Source organism: Phocoena sinus, chromosome 8 (assembly GCF_008692025.1).
Source record: "Phocoena sinus isolate mPhoSin1 chromosome 8, mPhoSin1.pri, whole genome shotgun sequence".
In the NCBI taxonomy this organism is placed as follows: Eukaryota; Metazoa; Chordata; class Mammalia; order Artiodactyla; family Phocoenidae; genus Phocoena; species Phocoena sinus.
The window spans coordinates 9,066,565-9,088,145 of NC_045770.1; the positions used below are offsets into that span (position 1 = coordinate 9,066,565).

Here is a 21,581-nt window from a genome sequence, read left to right on the forward strand (position 1 = left end):
GGGGAGAGAGAAAAAGGAGCCGGAGTTGAGGGACTGGAGTCCCTAGGAGTGTGCTTTTTAAAAAGGGTTTGGGAGGAACAGTGGAACACACTGCAGACTGCGGATGCTATTGTAAAGTCCTCCAAATGTGCCCAGTTTTATATTCTTTGGCTATTATATGCCTTCTTTAGCAGTGATTAGTATTTCTACTAATCACTGCAGGAGACTGAGCAAGTGCCCGGCTTTATCTCAGGAAAAACAGGAATTTCATGCGCGTGTGGAGTCTGCTGGTGCCCCCATGAGGCCACTGTGTAGTAGTGCAGCCGATGAAATAGTGGAGAATTACTGCAGCAATTCTCAGCAAACTGCCATTTTGAGACAACTTCCTAGGCTTGAGTGGCTGTTGGTAGCATTTCTCCCGCAGCGCTTCAGGTTAGTAACTCACCCTAGACTTTGTTGCCATGATCCTCATCATGGCGCTGGTTGGTGAACATGGCTCCACTTTCACTCTTCTTCTGGCTGTTGTGTGGGAAGAAGTAGGGTCACTTACTGGATCTTTTTATTGCCATTTTCTAGTTTGCATGACGTTTCATTGTCCAGCTTCAGCGCCTTTTATCATTTCATATGTTAAAGCCAATTTGCATAAGAGATTTTCATAAGAATCAAGCGGTGGGGAAATGTACTTCTCTAGTGGGGGAAACCACAGAGCCATATGGCAGGAGGGTGTGGCTCTTGGAAGGTGTGAAGAACTGGGGTCCTTGATGCAATCTGCCACGCACTCAAGGGCAGATTCCTCCCTGCTTCCCTACAGTGCTTTGCCCTGTGTTGTACACAGAGTTGTCAGTGACCGACCTACTGCTTGTTAACAAGCTACCTCAGAAGTTCGGGGCTTACCACATCAGCCACTGTGTTTGCTCCTGATTCCGTGGGTTGGCCAGGCAGGCAGGGCTCAGCTGGGGTGGCTCATCTCTGCTCTGTAACTTCAGCCAGGCTTGCTCATGTGGCTGCAGTTTGAACTGAAGGATCTAGGATTCACATGATTGGCCCCTCAGCTGGGACGGCTGGGATATTAACACCTCTCTCCTCATGACCTTCCAGTTTCCAAGGCTGCTCTCTCCACATTTCTCCAGCAGGGCAGCTGGACTTTTGTTACACGGCCATCTCAGGGTTCCAAGAAAATGAAATCTGAAGGCAAGGGCTCTTGAGCCAAAGCCTCAGAAGCTGCACACCATCACCTCTGCTGCACTGTTTGTCAGAGCAAATCACAGGCTTAGCCCAGGTTCAGCGAGAGGAGAAATAGACTCCACCTCTTGCTGAGAGGGGTGGCAGAGTTTCATTGCGGCGAGGGGGATGAGAGGTTCAGCCACAAGGGTGAGCGGCTCCGTAAGTACGTGTTGGATGAGCACGGGAGTCAGTGAAGCAGAAGCAGGGTCTTCTTGTGAAAGACTCTAGTGTAGGTTTCTTTTTAAAAATGTTTAATGTTTTTCCAGATTTATTGCAGTATAGGTTTCTGATGAAATAAAATACTGATGCACAATGTCTACTTTCTAGTTATCTTCATACTTGTCTGGTGCAACCCCAAATGATGGGCTTCCCGAGATCCGTTGGCATCAAACAGCAGACTTTGGCTATGTCCCTAACCTAAGGATGCCCAACACTTTCATGGCTGTAGCTATGGATCTCTGTGATAGGAATTCGCCTTTTGGCAGGTGGGTGCTTCTTGGGCTTCGTTTGAACAATAATATATGTTCTTTGTCTGTGGCCTTCACTCTGATGTTCACTTGTGAGGGGGCCTGAGGATTGGACATCAGAAGCATGATTTATCAATCATTCACATGGGATGTGCTGCAGTAACCAAAAACCCTCACCATCCCAGTGCCGTGATGCCTCGGAACCTTATTTCGTGTTCACACTCTATGTCCAAATAAGGTCAACAGAGAAGCTTTGCTCTCATCGTCATTCACAGATCCAGAGCGACAGAGGCTCCAGGGTGATCTGTGCTTCCACATGCAGCTACGGTTTCACGTTGGCAATTAAATGCTTCCACCCAAAGCAACGTAAGTCACTTCTGCTCACATTGCACTGGCCAAAGCAAATCCCATGGCCATGCCTGGCTTCAGCGAGAGCAGGAAATGGAATTCTACCGTGGCCTCAGAGGGGGACTATCTGGATGGCTACCCTGATGTTAACAGCCCCTATGATTACCACCCGCTAGCTGCAGGATACCAGGGGATTTCAGTGTGAAATGGAGCCCAACACAGAGTGTCTGGATTATAGTAGTGGCCTGAATGAACATTTCTTTCTTTCTTAATTTTATTTATTTATTCCAGCTGTGCTGGGTCTTTCTTGCGACGCGCAGGCTTCTCTAGTTGTGGTGCGTGCGCCCTAGAGCATGCGTGGGCTCGGTAGTTGCAGCATGCGGGCTTAGCTGCAGTACGTGGGATCTTAGTTCCCTGACCAGGGATCAAACCCGGGCCCCCTGCATTGGGAGTGCAGTCTTAACCACTGGACCACGAGGGATAGTTATTTAGTTTTGAATGAATGAATGTTTATTGAATGAAATAAAACCTACAGGGGACCAAGTAATGAACAGCTGATTCAGATGAAACACAGGACTTTCAGTGGTTGCAGCAGTCTTACAAGAGCTCTCCTAGGTTAGTTCCAATACCTGCCCTCCCTCCCTCCTTCTCTCCTTTTATTCCTTCCTTCCAAGTCCTCGGTTATTTCAAGGTTTCCGACCCATAGAAGGCCCAGAGCCCCATCTGTGGTTATGACTCACCATTTCTCTTAGGCTGACTCGCCACAGATCACTGGCTATTAGATTCAGTCAACTTTATTCTCACCTTCTTAAAGGGTGCTTTGTATAAGATTTCCTTTTTTAAAAAATGTGATTATTGTTGAGCCCAAACCCGAAGTTCTCTACCTCTTCTTTGTCCTGTAGCACACACCCTCGAGATAAGCAGACGGTGGCCTACAGGCTGCACTTGGGGGCCCGTGCCGTGGCTTATGGGGCGAAGTTGACCTTTCAAGGACCACTGCCTCAGAAGATAGAACTCCTGGGCGACATGGGGCTGCTGAACCTCACATATTCCCAGCCAATCCAGGTGCAGAGGCACAACAAGATATTTGAGGTGAGAACTGCAGAAACAGTAGGGGTTCATCCTATGGGGGGCGGGGGGTGGGCGGGATATCCTCCACGCCGAGGCCCACCTCTAATTATAACATGACTGCGAGGCAGGCTTTGGTTGGTCAGGGGCTGAGTTTATCTCAGAACAACAAAAAAGCAGCTACTGATTCATTCACTTAGAGGCAATTTTGATGGGACCACCAAGGAAGGGAAGACGTGCCCACATTGAAATGATACTCCTTTTGCGTTTTCCCTCCCAGAGCAGCCATCTTTGCGTGGGAAAGGGCCCGTGGCTTTATCTGTGGGCACCTATTGAAAGGACCCTCGCTCCAGAATGTTTCCCTCACCCGTAGACATTTTTGTTACACTACCCTAAATTCTGATTTTCTTTTGAGTCTCTCCTTTAAGAGGTTGAAGCTTGCAACTTAGTATGAATTACTGTAACAGAACTCTGTACTTGCTTCTAATACCTGGTGAGGACCATTCCACTGTGGAAGTGGGGCTATTGATTAAACAGCTTCTTTAGGAGTCTTTTAAGGTCGGGGTTGGCGGTGGAGGCATCCCCAAGTGGAGCATTTATATGAGTGTCTTTGGGAGCCCCGAAGTCGTCAGGCTGTGGCGGGCGGTGAGTGAAAAGAGGGCATTGGAGGGGGATGAAAGAAGGTAGAAGACAAACAGTACACAGGGGTTTATCTAGGACTGTTCCTCCTCTGGAATCCTAACCAGAGCATCCACCTGCCTCAGGTGCTTCCTCAGCACCTACTCCACCTAGCTTCTTTGCATGCGGGGTTTTAGGTGAACCCTAGCTCCAAGGAGTCTCTGTGTTCCGAGTTCTCCTCTCTAGTCAGCAGCTGGCAGCCTGCCCATCGTCTGGACCTGGAATCTTAGCTGGGACCAGGACAGAATTGAACCTTGGGAACTGGGTATTTTATGCTCCCTTCACCAGATAGATTGTTTTCTGACTCGAGAACAGCTTATCATCCAAAGTTCCTTTGTGCCCCTTCTTCATTCCCCAGCTCCTTTGGGAGCCAGAGAGCAGCACAGCGGTGGCTCGCTTCACCCAAATTCCTGCCTGCTTTGCTGTTTGGCCGGAGGATCACAGGAAGGTTGTTCAGGGGAGCCTTCCCTGAACGTTTCATGACTACGCTGCCTTGTCTCCCACCGTCATTTAATGTTTTACTCGTTGATTTAAGCTATTTATTTTAGCACGTGAACTTTTACTATGGATCTGTGGCTGTGCTGACCAGACCCAGCCTGGACTCAGGTTTGTTCTGGTCACCGTAGGAAATGTGTCTGTGGCTGCGAGTGGCCGCTTCTCCTCTTTCAGTCTGTCTGAAGAGCAGTCCCGCCCCTTGGCATATCCTCCTGATCTAACCGTTCCTGTTTATGACTCTCCTGTTAGATCTCCTGTTGCAGTGACCATTAGTGCAAGTGGCTTCCAGCTCCCATGGACACTTTCTCCGCCCAGACGCTGGCCCTGAATGTCAAGTCTTGTCACGACAGCCTGGTTGCTGTTCGCTATGCGTGGGCCACATGGCCTTGTGAATATAAGCAGTGTCCCCTGTACCACCCCACCAGTGCCCTGCCAGCTCCTCCCTTCACTGCTTTCATTACAAACCAGATTCCTGGGTATCGCAGCAAGGTTGCTAAATGATTCCGTTGCAGTATGATCACATCTTAGGCGTAAGTGTGGATCCTTTAGATTTGGGCATTCAGGGGTTTAAATGACAGCTATTGCTTTTTAATGGAAATGAATAGAACTGCCTCACTGATAGCGCCCGGCTAGCACAAGGCTGTTTCCATATTCTGAGATGCCAGAGCTGGTAGGCAAATGAAACGCTTGTCTTTTGTCCTCCAGTTGGGCCAGGTATCTGTAGTAGAATAATTCCAAACTACAAACAACTTGAATCTCAATGTCATTCACTTCCCTTATTACTGGGAGTGAAATGTCTTTAACACTTTTGTCCCCTTACCTCCAGACTGTGGAAACTCGGGGTCGGAAGAGATTTTAAGGCCATGCAGGCCGGCTAGCATTTATGTTTTTTTCTATAAAATATGAGAGGTGGTTATCAAATTTCTGTATAAAGTTTCCCTTCTAAACCTCCCAACAGTTTTTCCTCACGTGGAACTGAAATGTTTCTTCCATACACAACAATCTTTCAGAGAACTGATTTCAGCCCTATTTTGTTCCAAGCTGAAAACAATTCTATTCCTTTAGTCCAAATAATGATTGATAATGTGAATATTTAACAGAAAGAAACCAGAATCACGTGCAGGCATTTTGGGAGGCGCTAAGGGACGGCCCCGAGGAGGGAAGAGAAAGGCGAGCTGGAGCAGCCCATGGGGAGGCCATGTGACCGCAGAGGTCACTGAGAAGCAAACAGAGATATCAGGCTCTTTAAAGGTAAGAGGTTTAACTATGAAAAGGACAGTGCAGATGGAGGAACAACGTGAGGCTGAAAGTAAAGCTACAGGATAAGCATTTAGAAAAATAATCTAGATGGGGCAAATGTGAAAGAGGGCTTTTGTGTATACTATTAAGAATCATAATGCTGTTTATTGGTTGATTAAGAACAGTTAAGGGCACTTGACAATTGTCTGTAATCTCTGAGAAGCTGGAAATAAAAGTACAATCATTAGTCACGTGTACACATTCCTCTCTAGTCAAAACTGGGTTATGAACGGGCTTGCAAGTTGTCCTCTGAAGCTGAGAAAGGACTGAGACTTATCTGTGGGTAGTTTCCATTCCCCTAATGTGAAAAATGAGAACGAAAGCATAAGCGTCACTCTCTCCATACCTGTCCCCCAAGGGGTCCTGGTGTAACTGAAGAGCAGGAATGCATCGTCAGTGCCAGGATCTTAGTAAAAAGCGTAACAGCTATGCAGCTTGCAAGGAACTCTGCTGCTTCGAGGACTTCCCAGCGTACAGCTGGCTCCTAACACCCAAACCTTGGCCTCTTACTCATCTGGCCTAACAGGAACCACGGACCCAGTAACAGACTCCTGCGGAAAAGCGAATGTACTGTCCACTCCTCCTCACCGCAGCACTCACGCGCGTCGCGTGGAGGCCGTTCTAACTTGGAAGAAGCTAGAAACAGTTAAGCGCTCCAGGCCCAGGTTCCCTTCACCCCCAGTAAGCTAGGGCACACAGTGTAAAAAGTTAGGTTTAGGTGGTGGATATCTTAATGAAAAGTCATATATGAAAGTTTATTTTTAATGGTTGAATAATTTAAAACATTCTGTGGGAATTCAGTTTCTTTCCCAAATGAAAATAACTTTTTACTGTTTGAAAAAATCGAATTCATAATCACTAAGAAACTTGGATGCTAAAGAAAAGTATACGTAAGTAAAAATCACCACAAAATTCATCATTTGGAGACACTTAATATCTTGGTGAACATCACTTGATTTGTTTAGGTCACATTTTACATACTACTACACGGTATATTATTTTGTAATCTGCGTTTTTGACTTTATCTAGCGAAATAATTTTCCTATGTAAAGTGAAAACAGATTTAGTTTGTTCCAGTTTGTGGGAGCTCCATATTTTCTTTAACCAATTTGCCATCAGTGGACATAGAGGGTTTTAAACAAATACTGTGATAACTGTTACGTGCAAACACCGTACCACACTTAATTCCTTAGGGTCCTGAATATGGAATAACGGGTTTAAGGATAAATGTGTTTAACATTTTGATACCTACAGCTTAACCCTCGCAAAGGGTTCAACAGTTTACATTTCCACCAAGGCACAGTCCCATTTTCTCCCTCATTTTCACTGACATTGGATGTTGTCAAACTATCTTCAACAATCCAATAGATGAAAAGATTTTTTAAGTATGCTAGCTAGGGCAGTGTTTTTCAAGTTACTTAAAATGATGATCCATAGTAAAAACACTTTACATCATTCCATGTATCCCCATGTGTATTGTGTGAATGGTACATAAACGCCTATATACACACTACAGTTGAAACCAGTTTGAACCTCTGACATGCGATGCATTCCAATATGTTCTAATTGTCTTCTAATTTAATTTTAAAAGATAATTTTTGATTGCCTAAGTTTAAGAACAACTAGTGTGTTGAGATTTGTAGTTTGAAAAACACTGTTCTAGGAAAGCTACAAAATGAATACTTATTAAAGGAAAACCGTGCACTAACTTACATAAATTTTTTTTTAATGTCCTTCTTAGAATGACGCTCACTTTGAATCTGTGATTAACTCAGGCTGTAACAGAATGGAAAGATATTGGTTATGTGATAAAAGCAGCATATACCATTTCTGTGTAAGTGCAAATGGCTTCAGGCACCTTATGCAGAGAAAAAAGAAAAAAGAAAAACATTAACAGTTTTGAGTAATCTCCTTTCTATCCCTGATTTGCTATTATCCAAATTTTACTATTGTCTTTGCGCTGTAAAAGCTATACAAACTTGTAAGACTATAATTAAGAATCATAAAATTAATGTTAGTTACTTTAGTTTCTGATACTTTGCAGTGGCCAGTGTGATGTGCTCTAAATGCTGCATCTGATCCCTCCCTCTGCCATCCAGATATAGTCCTGTAAGATGCTAGGCCCATTTGTTTCCTCCCCCGTTAGCAGCTATGGACGGTAGCACAGTGACAATCCAGTTCTCACCACCTTCCCCATTCTTCTACTTCCGGGGTCCTTTTGTTCCTTCCCATTCCAGCCAGCCCTGGTACCGGACTGGGTGGGCAGCGAAGCATCCCACAAGGCACCGTGGAGTTGTCCTGGCTGGGATTAGGTGGTGTGGTATGCCTCTACCTTAATGCTGCAAGCAGAGTCCAAAAAATTCAGTTATACAGAATGCGGAATTACATCATTACACGACTAACGAACTGTTGGGGTGAGTCTGTTACGGAGGATGGGAACCAATCACGTTCTGTCTAAATGTGTGTTATCATGTGGTTTAGCTACAAGCACATTCTCCAATAAGGAGCCACAAAGGGAATGTAGGAAGGGTTAGAGAGGATTTTTTGATCCCCTTGTGAAATGTGAAAAAGATGAACAGTGGGCCTGGGACTGGACCTTGCAGCTTGGGGATAAGCAGGATTTCACTGTGGTGACGCTGACATGAAAACAAAGCAGCAGCTGGTTGTAGGGGCTGCGACTTAATATTCACTGACCTAGATCAGAATCAAGGGTGCAAGGTTGTCAGAATCTTACTACCTTCCTCATGAGTCAGCAGCCATCTCTCCCTCTGGTTTACAAAGGACTTAAGTTTACCTCAGGCAGAGCTAAGCCAAGAGATTATATCCTGATTACAACAAGATGAAAATAAGCAGAACTGTCAAGAAAAATTTATTACTAAAAATAAAGCAGCTGAAGTTTTTCCCAGGAAAGCTGTCGCCATGGGAACCTCCGCGACAAAATGTGTTAATTTACTATCTTCTTCACTTGAGTCGCTGCCTTCTTCCATATAGTCTTAAGTTCTAGTTTAAGATAAAAAATCCATCCTGATGAAAATGATGTGGTCATCGATCCCTTCCTGTTCAATCTGAAGACTGAGTTGGGCTACACTGCGACGGAGACTTCAAGTGCTGTAGGTGAGTATCTGCCAAGGGTTCATGTGTCAGGAACATGGCGTTGATAAGAAGACACAAAGGCTGTAGGCTGAAGCTCTGGGAGGTCCAAGGATCCTGGAGAAAAAAAATTCCTCAAGTTCCACTGTTGCCTGGGAATCTCAGGAGACTGGCTCGACCAGACACATACATGTCCTTTTAATTCTTTCAACTCTTTTGCATCTGTCAGCCCAGTTCTGCCCTTGTTTGGTAAGACAGGACAGATACTTACTTTTACAATGAAGAAAACTGTGGCTGAAATACAGCAAGTGGTACTGGAAAAATTGGACAGCCATATGTAAATCAGTGAAGTTACAACACACCCTCACACCACATACAAAAATAAACTCAAAATGGCTTTAAGACTTATTATAAGACATGACACCATAAAACTCCTAGAAGAGAACATAGGCAAAACATTCTCGGCCATAAATCGTACCAATGTTTTCTTAGGTCAGTCTCCCAAGGCAATAGAAATGAAAGCAAAAATAAACAAATGGGACCTAATCAAACATCAGTTTTTGCACAGCAAAGGAAACCATAAACAAAATGAAAAGACAACCTACGGACTGGGGGAAAATATTTGCAAATGATGCGACTGACAAGGGCTTAGGTTCCAAAATATACAAACAGCTCATACAACTCAAAAACAAAAAAACAACCCAATCAATAAATGGGCCAAAGGCCTGAACAGACATTTCTCCAAAGAAGACATACAGATGGCCAAGAGGCACATGAAAAGATGCTCAACATCACTAATCATTAGAGAAATTCGAATCGAAACTACAATGAGGTATCACCTCACACCAGTCAGAATGGATCATCAAAAAATATATAAATAATGGAGAGGTTGTGGAAAAAAGGGAACCCTCTTGCACTGTTGGGGGGATGTAAACTGATACAGCCACTATGGAGAACAGTATGGAGGTTCCTTAAAAAACTAAAAATAGAACTACCATATGATGCAGCAATCCCACTCCCAGGCATTTACCCAGACAAAACTATAACCCGCAAATATACATGCACCCCTATGTTCACAGCAGCACTGTTTACAACAGCCAAGCCACTGACAGATGAATTAATAAAGAAGGTGTGGCATATACAGACACAGAGGAATATGAGCCATAAAAAAGAATGAAATGATGCCATTTGCAGCAACATGGATGGACAGAGATTATCACACTAAGCGAAGTAAGAAAGAGACAAATACCATGTGATATCACTTATATGTGGAATATAAAATATGACACAAATGAACATATCTATGAAACAAAGACTCACGGACATAGATAAGAGACCTGTGGTTGCCAAGGGGGAGGGAAGGATTGGGAGTTTGGGACTAGCAGATGCAAACTAGTATATACAGGATGGATGAACAACAAGGTCCTACTGTACAGCACGGAACTATATTCAATATCCTGTGATAAAACATAATGGAAAAGAATATGAAAAAATATATATGTGTATAACTGAATCGCTGCTGTACAGCAGAAATTAACACAACATTGTTAATCAGCTATACTTCAATAAAATATTAAAAAAGAACAAAACTGGCTGAAATAGATCAAGTGACTTGCCTAGGGTTACACAGCATAGTAGGCAGAGACAGAGAAGTTAATACTATCTTCTTCTTTCTAGTCCAGAGCTCTCCCTATATGACTCCTATGCCAGATCCCCTGGTCACTCCACTCATTTGTGGGAGGGAATCCACGGGACATAGGCAGGACCAAGGCCATGACCTGATCCCCTTTACTACATCTGAAATTTCAGTCCCACAGTAAACTTTCCCTTGTATTCTGCTTAGGTCTTATTTAGGTTAGAAAATGAGATGCCCTAGCTTCTCAGTGAGCCCTGCCTCACCATGATCTCAGCCACGCCCTGTGACTTCTGCGAGGGTTGCCCATGGCCAGAGCAGGGGAAGCTTCCATCACTCACTGCCCAGATATGGGATACTCAGCAATGGATGAAGAGCGGAGGGCTGCCTAAAAATGGTCAATTTTCGAAGCAGAAGGGAAAATAAAAGATACCTTGTAGAATGGGATCATTATGATCTTTATGGAAGGTCTGTCTCTGAAAGGCTTCAAAGCTTGTAGCTGCATCATTCTCTAGCTGTCCTTGGGGCGGCAGACTGTCTCCAGGTTTGCACACGTCGAACTTCACCCACTGGTAACTGCAGGACCAAAGGGATCATTACTGAGTTGTCTGTTGGCCATACAACCCATTCTTCCCTCCAAAGGGACCAGGTATTTTTTTCTTTAGGTCTCTGCCATATATATCTGAAAAACATATTAACTAACCAAAAATGAAAAGCACACAGACAGGCTTCTTTAGTGACACTTACTCTGCAGGACTTCCCAATCCGTTTGCCGTCATGGTGCACACAGACGGTAAGAACTTCAGTACAGTGGGGTACTGGCTCCTGCTCGCCGTCCAGGGGCCGCAGAGGACCGATACTGTGCCTCGTGCACAGAAGCAGCTCATTAAATAGATGAATGAGCAGAGCAGTGACCGCCAGTTTAGGTCCCTGACCCACCTGGTCCCTGGGGCTTCTTTCAAGGGAATGGATTTGACCCCACTTACTTGACGCATTTTCGAGCTCCTGGACAACTCTGGATCAGGTTGTGGATGGCTGGATGAGAAAACCCAAAAAAGTCAGCTCCAGATGGATGCACGTTGGGCATTAGTTTCCCCCTAAACAGGAGAGGGAGAATTTTAGCTTGAGAGCTGAGGGGGAGATGAGAATGTGGGTATGAACACATGGAATAAGCTTTCCTCACTTGGATACTCTGGAGACTGTAGCTGCTAAGACATTCAAAGGACACAGGATAGCTTTCTATAAAATAAGGGATCTCTACTCATTAAAAGCAAGAGAGAAGGCCTCAGTGTACCCAAAGTGATCTTTTTAGCCTGTCTCCAAGCTGTTGGTCAACTTACATAGCAGCACTTATGGTCTCGAGCAGTTCTGCATGACAGGCGTCTGCAGAAGAGCCGGCAATGGCATTCTGGGGGTCATCTTCAGGAACAATTTCAAACTGAGAATACAAAGGAGCAACGAGGTCAGTCTTCAAGGAGAAGGGGGTAGAGAGAGTCACACTACTGCTATTACTCTTTCTTCACTGGAACCTGAAGCTGAGTATACCAGGTAGGAGGTGGGTACCATTCCTAGAGGGCTGTTAGAAATTCCAAGCCAAGAAAACAGAGCAAGTCTTTTGACTGTTTAATTTTGTACTCTTTGCTTGACTCCTCTCCAGAGGCCAACACGTAATTTCTTATATACCTTTCCAGATGCTTTCTTATCCACTTACTTACATTTATAAGTATTAATACAAATGGTATTTTAAAAACAAACGAAATCATTCTCCACATAATCTTAGATTTACTTTATAACGCCTAGGAAGAGTATAGGCCGTTTTGAATGCAAATCGCCATTTCACTTTACTTTTTGAGTTGTAAAATATCCTATTTATAAAAAGAAACTGTTAAATCAAAATTATACTGATACTGAGGAATTTCTGCCAAGAAAGCATTATTGTAACAAGTGCTATCTACCCAACTTAATTCCTTAATCAGTTTTCTATAAAGTTCACGACTTTTTGCAAAAAAAAAAAAAAAAAAATTTCTGTAACAGCTTCTCTTTAGTCATTTAAATTCCTTAACCAGTTTTCTATAAAGTTCAGTTAAGCAGTTTCCAGTTTTTCAATGTTTAATAAAATTATTCCACACAGAATTAATTTATTTTCTGTATATATATATATATATATATATATATATATTTTTTTTTTTTTTCTTTTTCCTCCCAGTGATGTGCATTATTGATCATTTTTTTAGAATCCAAAAGCAAACCTTACTGAGTAGTTTCTACTGCTGTTAGTTTTCTTCTGTGGTTATTTCATTTGATTCAATTTTCCTGTGTCAATTTTAGAGCTCTTTCAATTTTATCAGTAATAAATTATCTTGAGAGTAGTTTTAGTCAGTGGTTTCGTTACTTCAGTGACATGTTGCAAGTTTAACATTGTGATGGTTTATACTGATTTCTCAGCTAATTCATGAAAAAACCGTAAACAATTATCTTTTTTTTTTTTTTTTTTTTTTTTTTGCGGTACGCGGGCCTCTCACTGTTGTGGCCTCTCCCGGTGTGGAGCACAGGCTCCGGACGCGCAGGCCCAGCGGCCATGGCTCACGGGCCCAGCCGCTCCGCGGCACATGGGATCTTCCCGGACCGGGGCACGAAACCGTGTCCCCTGCATCGGCAGGCGGACTCTCAACCACTGCGCCACCAGGGAAGCCCAACAATTATCTTTAAATATTTCAGGATTGCTCTTCTATTTGGTATTGATCATGCCAATTCCAATTTTTTATATTGTGTGTAAACTATATATTCTATTTGAGCAAAGGGCAATTAAAAGGCCAAAATGTAGTATTTTGGTTTGGGGATCTTTCCCTACTTCATTCTTTTAACTGCCGTATAATATTACACAAGGTGGATATATCTTAATTTTTAACCATTTTCCTATTGGTGGGTATTTAGGCTACTTTTTACTTCTTGCTATTGCAAACAATGCCACAATTACATTGTTGTATGTAATTCTTTTGTTCACATTCGCACATTTCTCTAAGACATACTAGAATATCTAGAAGTATTCTGGATCAAAGGAGTCACACATTAAAATTGTTGATACTGCCCAGCTGCCTTCCAAAAAAAGGAACTTTACAAATTTTCCCTCCTACTAATGCCATTTGTACTTATTTTCCTACATGCTGGCCAACATCTGCTATTATCTATCTTATATTTGCCTATGAGAAAAAATAAGATCTTTCTGTTTTATTTGCGTCTCCCTAACTACTAGTAAGGTCTGCTCTCATCGACCATCTGCACTGTTTCTGTGAAATGCCTGTTTTATCTGACTGCTTTTTTATCTTAGACCACAAGAGCACTTTATCTGGATATTAATCCACTGTGACATATTTTCTTCTTGTTTGTCGCTTTTAACTTTGATTATGGTGGTTTTGGTAATTCAGAAGTGTTTAAATTTTTAATAGTCAGATCTGTTACTACTTTCCATTATGGCTTCTACTTTTCACATCTTGCTAAGGAAAACCTTTTCACCTCACCCTAGGATTATAAATATATTGTTCTATATTTTTAAAACATATTTATAGTATAAAACATTTTATAAAGCTAAAGCAATTAAAAGTCATACTGCCATTTATAGACAAATAGATGAAACAGAATCGTCTGGAAACATGCTCAAGTATTATATGTATTTAGTATATACTAAATGTGTCACTTGATGTTAGGGGAAAAAAATTAAAGCTCACAATGTACCTGAAAATAATGTCTGGATGGGTTAGTGGCTTAATAAAGGAAACAAAAAAAAACCCCAAAGACTTTTTTTTTTTTTTTTTTAATATTTTAGCAATTTGTCTTTCAGAGGAAATTAAGGACCAGCTTGTCAATTACCATTTACATTCTATTAGGATTTTGATTAGATCTTCCTTGAACATACAGGTTTGTTATAATTACTGCTACAATGTCGAGACTGTCTGTTAGAGCACTTTCTAAAGAGAAATGCTGCATGGCCAAGGTCACGCAAACTCTCAGCTGCAGCCAACAGCGTTCTAACCAGGACAGGGGTGATGCAATACTGTCCAGACGCGTCAGGCAGGCCCTCAGCTTCTGCTCAAAGGCTCCTTCCCTTGCTTCTACCTCCTTCCACCCCATTTTCTAGCGATCTGTAACATCATCAGACAGTGAAGCCTGAAACTCTGAAAATGGTCTATTTTCCCCCAGAGGAGACTGGGAAAGTGAATTGTCTTGAACCACAGCACCGAGAAGGATGAACAAAGATACTTAATATGACCAGGATTCAGGTCTCCCAGGTCCTCAAGAGTACGTGCAGTCAGAAACTAATATGCAGTTTCTCTGCTACCTCCATCTTGGTCCCACCCGAGTTGGCAGAGTGTCAAGCTAACCTTCCCTGAATGTAGGCCTGCACTTTACAAACAAGCAGCTTGATCAGGCCTCACGTGGTCACCATACTGACATTAGCACCAGCACGCTTCAAGGGAATGGGTGTCAGTAGGACAATCACACAAATGCAGATTCACATCCCAGCTCAGATCACTTATTAGCAGAGGTGGGACTCAGGGCCGATCACTTTCTGCATCTTACACACTATCTACCTTGTAAAGTGTCTGAATGGGTAATATATATTAAGTGCGTGTCACAGAGAAGGTTCTCAAAAAAAAAAAAAAAGAAGAAAACCAGCAGTCATTCTTAGAGTGGGTACCTGAGGCTGTGTGCCACCGTCCTTGATCTGACAGGTGTACAGACACTCCTGGTCTGGGCTCTTCATGCCGGCGTATACCCGAGTACTGCAGTAGCCCACGGGGTAGATGGCACCCTCGTCATGGAAGCCAGGTCGGTCGGTGATGATCTATAAAAGAAGATTCCCCCAACCCGCCACTGAGGTCACCAGAGAATGTAGAAGTCCAGGGTACTGTGGTAGCCTTTAGAACCACCTTGGGGCTGCAAAGAGTGACTCAAATCAGAGAGAGAAAGAGCGTAGGATGTGTAGCAGACAAAACTGACCTGGTTTCCTAGGGACTGGAGAGTTTCTGGGGTTGGTCTGGATCAGCAAGGGGCTGGTGCTAACGGGAACAGGGAGGGAAAGCTCAGCCCCACTCCCGTATTTCTGATTCTCCTCTCTCTTTATCGCTGGTCTCACTCACCTCCCCCAGGCTATATACTGTTAGACCCCCCAGTCCGATGGGGAACACAGGCCGTCCTGAGGGATCCAGGGCAATGGGCTGAACCAGCTTGCGAGCACCTGTCTCCATTTTCTTTTTCTTGGATGTTTTCTTGAGAACTGAAACGCAAATCTAGGGTCACCCACTTTAGGCCCTTCCCAGTGTTGAGGGGAAGGGAAAACTCTGCACGATGCTAAGAGCAATAAGCCAATCCTGGTTCTACACACTCCCTGAATGGGCACATGGGACTTTTCCCCAAAGCCCTGAGTATTCTTCTAACCCACCCACCTGGCAGTAACCAATTTTGGTATCAGTGCTTAGTATCTAAAAGCCTTATACTTTTTAAGGCCTCTGACTTCATTTATAAGGTCAGCAATTTCCCAAGTCATCTGTGTGCTCAAAAGGCCACCAAGCCCATTTCCCTGCCTCTAGGAAAGACTGAACTGAAGGCACCCAGAGAGTCGGGTGTGTAGGAGAAGGGGGAGGCCTTGGCCTGCTCCCATCACGTTTAACCAGGTCTAACTGCAATTCCTCCACCTGGAGTGGCTTTAAGACACTTGGTTTTCAAGGGCTACCAGGGCTGCTTAAGGACCAGGTGAGAGTTTAAGTCATCTCTGGGGCCGAGTGTCTACCAGTTAGTACCAGGTCTTTGTCATTAGTCGTTGAGCCACTGGGGCAACTGATATCCTCTCCCCAAGGTACCTTCCAGTTTGTTGTTCTCTTTGCCTTTTTCTTTTTTCTCCTTCTTGGATTTCTTTCCAAATGGTTCCTCAGCTCCAGTGCTGGGCCCAGAAAGCGGCCCAGCTCCCTGGATAGTTCCCACAGAGCTGGCCACACCGTAAGTCAGGGGCAAACTGGAGCTGTGGGAAGGAGCTGCAACCTGTGCTTCCCCTTCAGTTAGAGCCTGGAGCTGAAGGAGCTTCTTTAGCAAGTACCTGAGGTCGGGAAGGAAAGGGAGCAGAAGTATGAGCTTCTGTTTTATCACAATTCCATATTTTATTCAAGTACTGGGAAAAGCCAGAACTACATACAATGATTATTGCATTCACAAAAGTAAGATTCTTATTGGACCCCAGGAAAAACGAAGCTCCAGAGAATAACACTTCAAGAAGCTAAGGATAAAGGATTATAGCGTATCTCTTTTGCATCTGGAGAGCGCTTCTAACTGGATGTTGGAAGGTGTTAGGCTTCTGAAGGGCACATACCATGAACTGCACATGTACATGTACTCACGGAGTACTACATATGGAATAAATATGTGTAGAATGAAATGCAGTTTCTTTTCTTCCTTGGCTTTTATAACTGCAGAGTTATAATAAAATTACTTATAAGATGTGGCAAGAGAGATGAATAGAGCTGTTTCATCATCATGGTCCAACACGACCTGGGTAAACAGGAACCAATACCGTAGGTTGTGACTTTGTACCAGATTAGTGGCCAGTGGGCTGTGCAAAGCACAAAAATCCCGATGGAGGAAAATTCATAGGAGCAGAAACACCGTATCAATCACCAAAAAATGTAATTCTGAACACAAAATGAACCAGCTCACCGTCTTTCTTCTTTAGCTTTAAGAAATTTTTCCTCAAGACGAGCAATTTCATCACAAATAGCAGCATTTTCCTTGAAGAAAATTTTGAATATAGTCACACAAAATGAATAACAGATCGAAGTATTACGCTGAGAAGAGGAGCTATATTCCAGACCAAAGAAGTCTGTGTTGCTGGGTGAGAAGGAAGTGCTAGTCTACCTTGCAGAGAAACTCTAAACAAACCTAGAAGTAAAGGTAAGGTCAAGTTCTAATGTGGGCAGAGTAATTAGATAATTTATAGAAACTGGTGCACCTTTGCGTGAAAGGGGGGAGCTATTAATGATTTTGCCAGAACAATATGGCAAAGTAGTAGGGCTGTCCTAGGCAAACCAAGACATACGGTCACCTTAATTAGGGTAGCCTTTAGCAAAGAAAAGGGCATACTGCTCAAATCATAGATGCTTAAACACAACCCCTGTAAATATGCCTTGACTCTTGGGGAGCTTACAAAGCGAACCTAACCCAAAGCATCCCATGTAGAATGAACCTTAAAGAGAAAATATAGATGGAACAAAATCTAGTCTAGTCTATAAAATTCTTAAATTTCATAACCTATTTATGTGTATTCAAGCATCAGCTTTCTTTACTGACGATTCAATCTAGTTCCCAAGCAAGAGTCCTGAGGGGACTGCTCCAATCTAGATGCTCCATAGTTGGGACCTCAAACTTTGAATGATCAAAACAATATCCCTTTTCTTCACAAAACCTTCTGCATAGACTTGGTGGAACCAGTATCCTAACAACATAGGTGCCAAGCTTTAGGTACCTTTGACATTTAGGGAATAAAAGAAAGGTAACATAATTAGATACTAAATCCTCTTAATTCCGCTTTTCTTACTTCTCTCCAGTGTACATGGCAAGTGCCAAATAAATGCTTTCGGAATGAATGCTCTGATTTCCAAACCTTTCCTTATGCTTCCAAAAAAGCTGAGGGATGTTCTAGCTTTTGGTAGAAGAAGAGGTAAGGTAGTGGTGATTCAGATGTGGGGAGATATTTGAGACACCTGCTATTTCCAAGCATTGAGGTGAGCTTGAGCAAGCCAGAATATTATAACACTTGGTTGTGGCTGGAAAACCATTTCATTCATTCAGTAAATCCAGTGCCTCTACAATAAAAGATCGGGAAGACTCAAAAGAGGTTAGAAGGGGGGATTACTGAAAGCTTCATGTGCCTGTTCGTGGAAGGGGTCAGTTATGAGTAAGCGGGTGCTTGGGAAACAGGCTGCGTAATGGAAGTACTAAAGAAACTAGAATCAGGTGTTTGAGTTGGAGCCAGGGCTCTGACATAGTGCCCTCGAGCAAATCATCCCTCGGGGCTTAAGTGCTGCTACTTTAAAAATAGCGCCTCCTTCTCAGGTTTCTCTGGAGGCTCAAAGGCATTTCCAAGAGTTCTGCGGTAATAACGATAATGACTAAAACTTATTAGCACAGCTTCTAGGTACCGAGCGCTTTACTTTCCTCATTTAATCTTCATTAAGTCTGCAAGGCAGTTATTAGCTCTCATTTGCAGATGAGGAACCAGGATTACAGGAATTACGTAATTTGTCCAAGGCATGAGGCTAACAAGAAGTAATGTACAATGTAAAACCTAACACTATATTACTACTGTCACTCTGGGAAGGGGAACAGTTCGGGGAAAGATTTCGCGAGTTAGGAGAGGCTCGAGGCTGAGAAGGGCTGAGCGCCGGTCACACTCACAAACACCGTGGCTTTGGCCGCTTTGCGCAGCCGCAGGTACTTGAGCCGGTACTTCTCGTTCTGGCTCTTCTTCGGGAGCTTTTTCATCCTGGCCTTGCCGGACTGCAGCGGGGCCCGCGGCGAGGAGGCCAGGCCGCCCAGCAGGCTCATGGTCCGGCCCCGCTACGGGGGCTCCAGGGAGCGGCCGGCATCAGCTCCTCGGCCGAGGAGTGGCCCCTAGCGCCGGCTACGTCTGGTCTGGGCTGGTGGAAGCCGGCCGCTAGGAATCGACCTCTCTAGAACATTCACGAGGCGCAGGGCTCGGCCACAAATCCTGCAACCAAACCCAGCTGCCGGTGCCTCCCTGCACTTCCGCGTCTGCCTCGGAAGTTAGCCGTGACCGGAACTTACATAACGGCGCCGGCCGCGCGTAACTTCCGGGGCTGGGAGTTGGGTCCTCTCGGTTCGGCCGATCCTCGGCTCCGGAAGAGGGGAGGAGAAGGGGAAAGGGAAGGGGAGGGGAAGGGGAGGGGAGGGGAAGAGGAAGGGGCGGGAAGGGGAGGGGAGGGAAGGGGAGGAGAAAGAGAAGAGGAGGGGAAAGGGGGGAGGGGAAAGGGGGGAGGGAAAGGAGAGGAAGGGGAGGGAAAGGGGAGGGGAGGGAAGGGAAGGGGAATGGGAGGGGCGGAAGGGGAGGAGGGAAGGGGAGGAAAGGGAAGGGGAGGAAGGGAGGGGAGGAGAGGGGAAAGGGAAAGGGAGGGGAAGGGGAGGGAAAGGGAATGGGAGGGGAGAGGAAGGGGAATGGGAGGGGCGGAAGGGGAGGAGGGGAAGGGGAGGGGAGGAAGGGGAGGGAGGGAAGGGGAGGGGAGGGAGGGGAAGGGGAGGGGAGGGGAAGGGGAGGAAGGGAGGGGAGGAGAGGGGAAGGGGAGGGGAGGGGAAGGGGAAGGGGAGGGGAGGGGAAGGGGAAGGGGAGGGGAAGGGGAGGAAGGGAGGGGAGGAGAGGGGAAAGGGGAGGGGAGGGGAAAGGGAAAGGGAGGGGAAGGGGAGGGAAAGGGAATGGGAGGGAAGGGGAGGGAAAGGGGAGGGGAAAAGGAAGGGGAGGGGAAGGGGAGAACCTGGGGAGGAGGAGGGCGGCTGGAAATGACTCTGAGACTCGCGTGTGTGTGTTTAGCTGAGGCGTGTTATTGTTGCGCTAAAGTTGCACAAAAAATCTTCCCGAAGCCAATCTCATACACGCTTCCGAACCCCACCCACTGCGTTTCAGCACCACTTTTCCACACTTGATACAGACTGGCCTTCTGGACTGTAGGATGCACTCCAACGCATTGCTGGGGCTGCTGCTTTCCCTACTTCCTTTCTTTATACAGCTCACATAGATGTTTCTTGAGGGCCTGTTACGCTGTCCTTTTACTGGGAGCTGGGATTACAGTGGTGAATAGAAAAAAGTCCTCTGCTCTCAGATCAGGATTTAGTAGGGAAGATGGAAGATTTAACTGGCACTTTTAATAACATGCTTGCACTAAGTAGGCACTGAGTAAATATTTGCCTAATGAAACCAAAAATATGTTTCTGTACCTAAACTTATATGTATATAGCTCTAACTTTATAACCAAGTTCTGTCTAATCATCAAATAAATAGACAGTTCTTTAGAATGCAGTATTGGTAAATGAGCTGGGCTGGAAGGCAGAAGGCTTGTAGTATTCATTTTTCTCCCAGCAATGCCACTAACTAGTTGAGTGAGCCTCTGGGTCACAGGTTTTTCCTCTCAAAACTGAATATAGTCTTTAGAATAATGAGGTGGATAGTTATAAACTGAAAGGTACTCTACTGATATATAATTACTGTTGTATATACTCAAAATTTAGACTTCTAGAATTGTATACGGAAATTAAGGAAAATATGTACAGAGTTAAAACACTAAGTTCAGTAAGTTACTGGAGAAAAAACTAACGCTAAAATAAGTAACTTACAAAAAATAAAAAAATAAGTAACTTACAATCAGTTCAAAAAAGGTTTAGAATCGATAACCCAGGTACTTCATTTCTGGAATTGTAAGAACAGTGGCAAGAGTCTTGACAAAATGGTTTTAACACAGAGAGAAAGATTACAAGAGTCCTTTTTGTCCATTCGTATTGAAAGCTGTCCTTTTGGAACTCACGGTTCCAGTATGGTTTTACAAACATACTCAAGGCAACCATATAGATTCATTTTTGGAAACTGCCAGGATACTTTCAGTTTACAAAATATCCATAATCATGCCTTTCATACTATAGACTGGCACTTTTCCTTGGAACCTGAATATAGGTAGTTCTGATTGACAGATTTTCTTTTTTTCTTCTTCTTTTTTTAACCCTTATTTGCTAACTGCCTGATTTATTTGCTGTTCAGCTGTATTTTGTCCTTGCAGGCTTTATTTCATTAGAAACATTTCCTTACAACTTCTAAAACATTTCATGCAAAATTTAGAAAATACAGTGCAACGAAGATTTTTTTAAAATTCATAATGCTGCCATACGAAGTGAATCACTTTTTTTTTTTTTTTTTTTTGCGGTACGTGGGCCTCTCACTGCTGTGGCCTCTCCCGCTGTGGAGCACAGGCTCTGGATGCGCAGGCTCAGTGGCCATGGCTCACGGGCCCAGCCGCTCCGCGACATGTGGGATCTTCCCGGACCGGGGCACGAACCCGTGTCTCCTGCATCAGCAGGCGGACTCCCAACCACTGCACCACCAGGGAAGCCCAAGTGAATCACTTTTAACATGTATAATTTTTTATTGAAGTATGGTTGATTCACAATATTAGTTTCAGGTGTACAGCATAGTGATTCAGTATTTTTGCAGATTATACTCCATTGAAAGTTATTACAAGATAATGGCTGTGATT

The 21,581-nt window shown here is 44.2% G+C and overlaps 2 protein-coding genes across 12 annotated transcripts in view; one reads left to right on the forward strand and one right to left on the reverse strand.

The window, feature by feature from the left end:
• Window positions 1–8,172, forward strand: part of SIAE (sialic acid acetylesterase) — a 37,545-nt gene extending 29,373 nt beyond the window's left edge. For 4 of the 9 annotated variants that reach the window (XM_032639363.1, XM_032639367.1, XM_032639369.1 and 1 more), the window contains 2 exons: window positions 1,531–1,688; window positions 2,921–8,172. In XM_032639363.1, coding sequence (XP_032495254.1) covers window positions 1,531–1,688; window positions 2,921–3,206 — 444 coding nt within the window. In that variant the 3' untranslated portion in view covers window positions 3,207–8,172. Of the gene's footprint in view, window positions 1–1,530; window positions 1,689–1,945; window positions 2,037–2,920 lie in introns of all 9 variants that reach the window. The other 5 variants (XM_032639365.1, XM_032639366.1, XR_004350996.1 and 2 more) reach the window with 4 other exon arrangements.
• Window positions 8,173–8,411: 239 nt separating this feature from the next.
• Window positions 8,412–19,181, reverse strand: TBRG1 (transforming growth factor beta regulator 1). Of its 3 annotated transcripts, XR_004350998.1 has the most exons (10): window positions 18,724–19,180; window positions 16,987–17,057; window positions 16,140–16,372; window positions 15,420–15,556; window positions 14,978–15,124; window positions 11,622–11,719; window positions 11,268–11,378; window positions 11,029–11,140; window positions 10,715–10,857; window positions 8,628–8,765 (listed from the first exon to the last, which is right to left on the reverse strand). XR_004350998.1 is itself a non-coding variant. In XM_032639371.1 (9 exons), the coding sequence occupies exons 1-9, from the start codon at window positions 18,871–18,873 to the stop codon at window positions 8,692–8,694; spliced, it is 1,164 nt and encodes a 387-aa protein (XP_032495262.1). In that variant the 5' UTR covers window positions 18,874–19,174; the 3' UTR covers window positions 8,412–8,691. The 3 variants fall into 3 exon arrangements, 1 of the variants encoding a protein (XP_032495262.1); XM_032639371.1 differs by lacking the exon at window positions 11,029–11,140 and having other exon boundaries at window positions 8,412–8,765; window positions 18,724–19,174; XR_004350999.1 differs by lacking the exon at window positions 11,029–11,140 and having other exon boundaries at window positions 10,715–10,963; window positions 18,724–19,181.
• Between the last annotated feature and the right edge of the window lie 2,400 nt (window positions 19,182–21,581).

Bases quoted from the DNA above. Each gene is read 5' to 3' on its own strand.
- TBRG1 (XM_032639371.1), bottom strand. From the start codon at position 18,873: ATGAGCCTGCTGGGCGGCCTGGCCTCCTCGCCGCGGGCCCCGCTGCAG. The intron at 17,058-18,723 runs GTGAGTGTGACC...ATTTTCTTCAAG, and splicing joins CGGCCAAAGCCACGGTGTTT to GAAAATGCTGCTATTTGTGA. The intron at 11,379-11,621 runs GTAAGTTGACCA...TCTCCTGTTTAG, and splicing joins GAGACCATAAGTGCTGCTAT to GGGGAAACTAATGCCCAACG.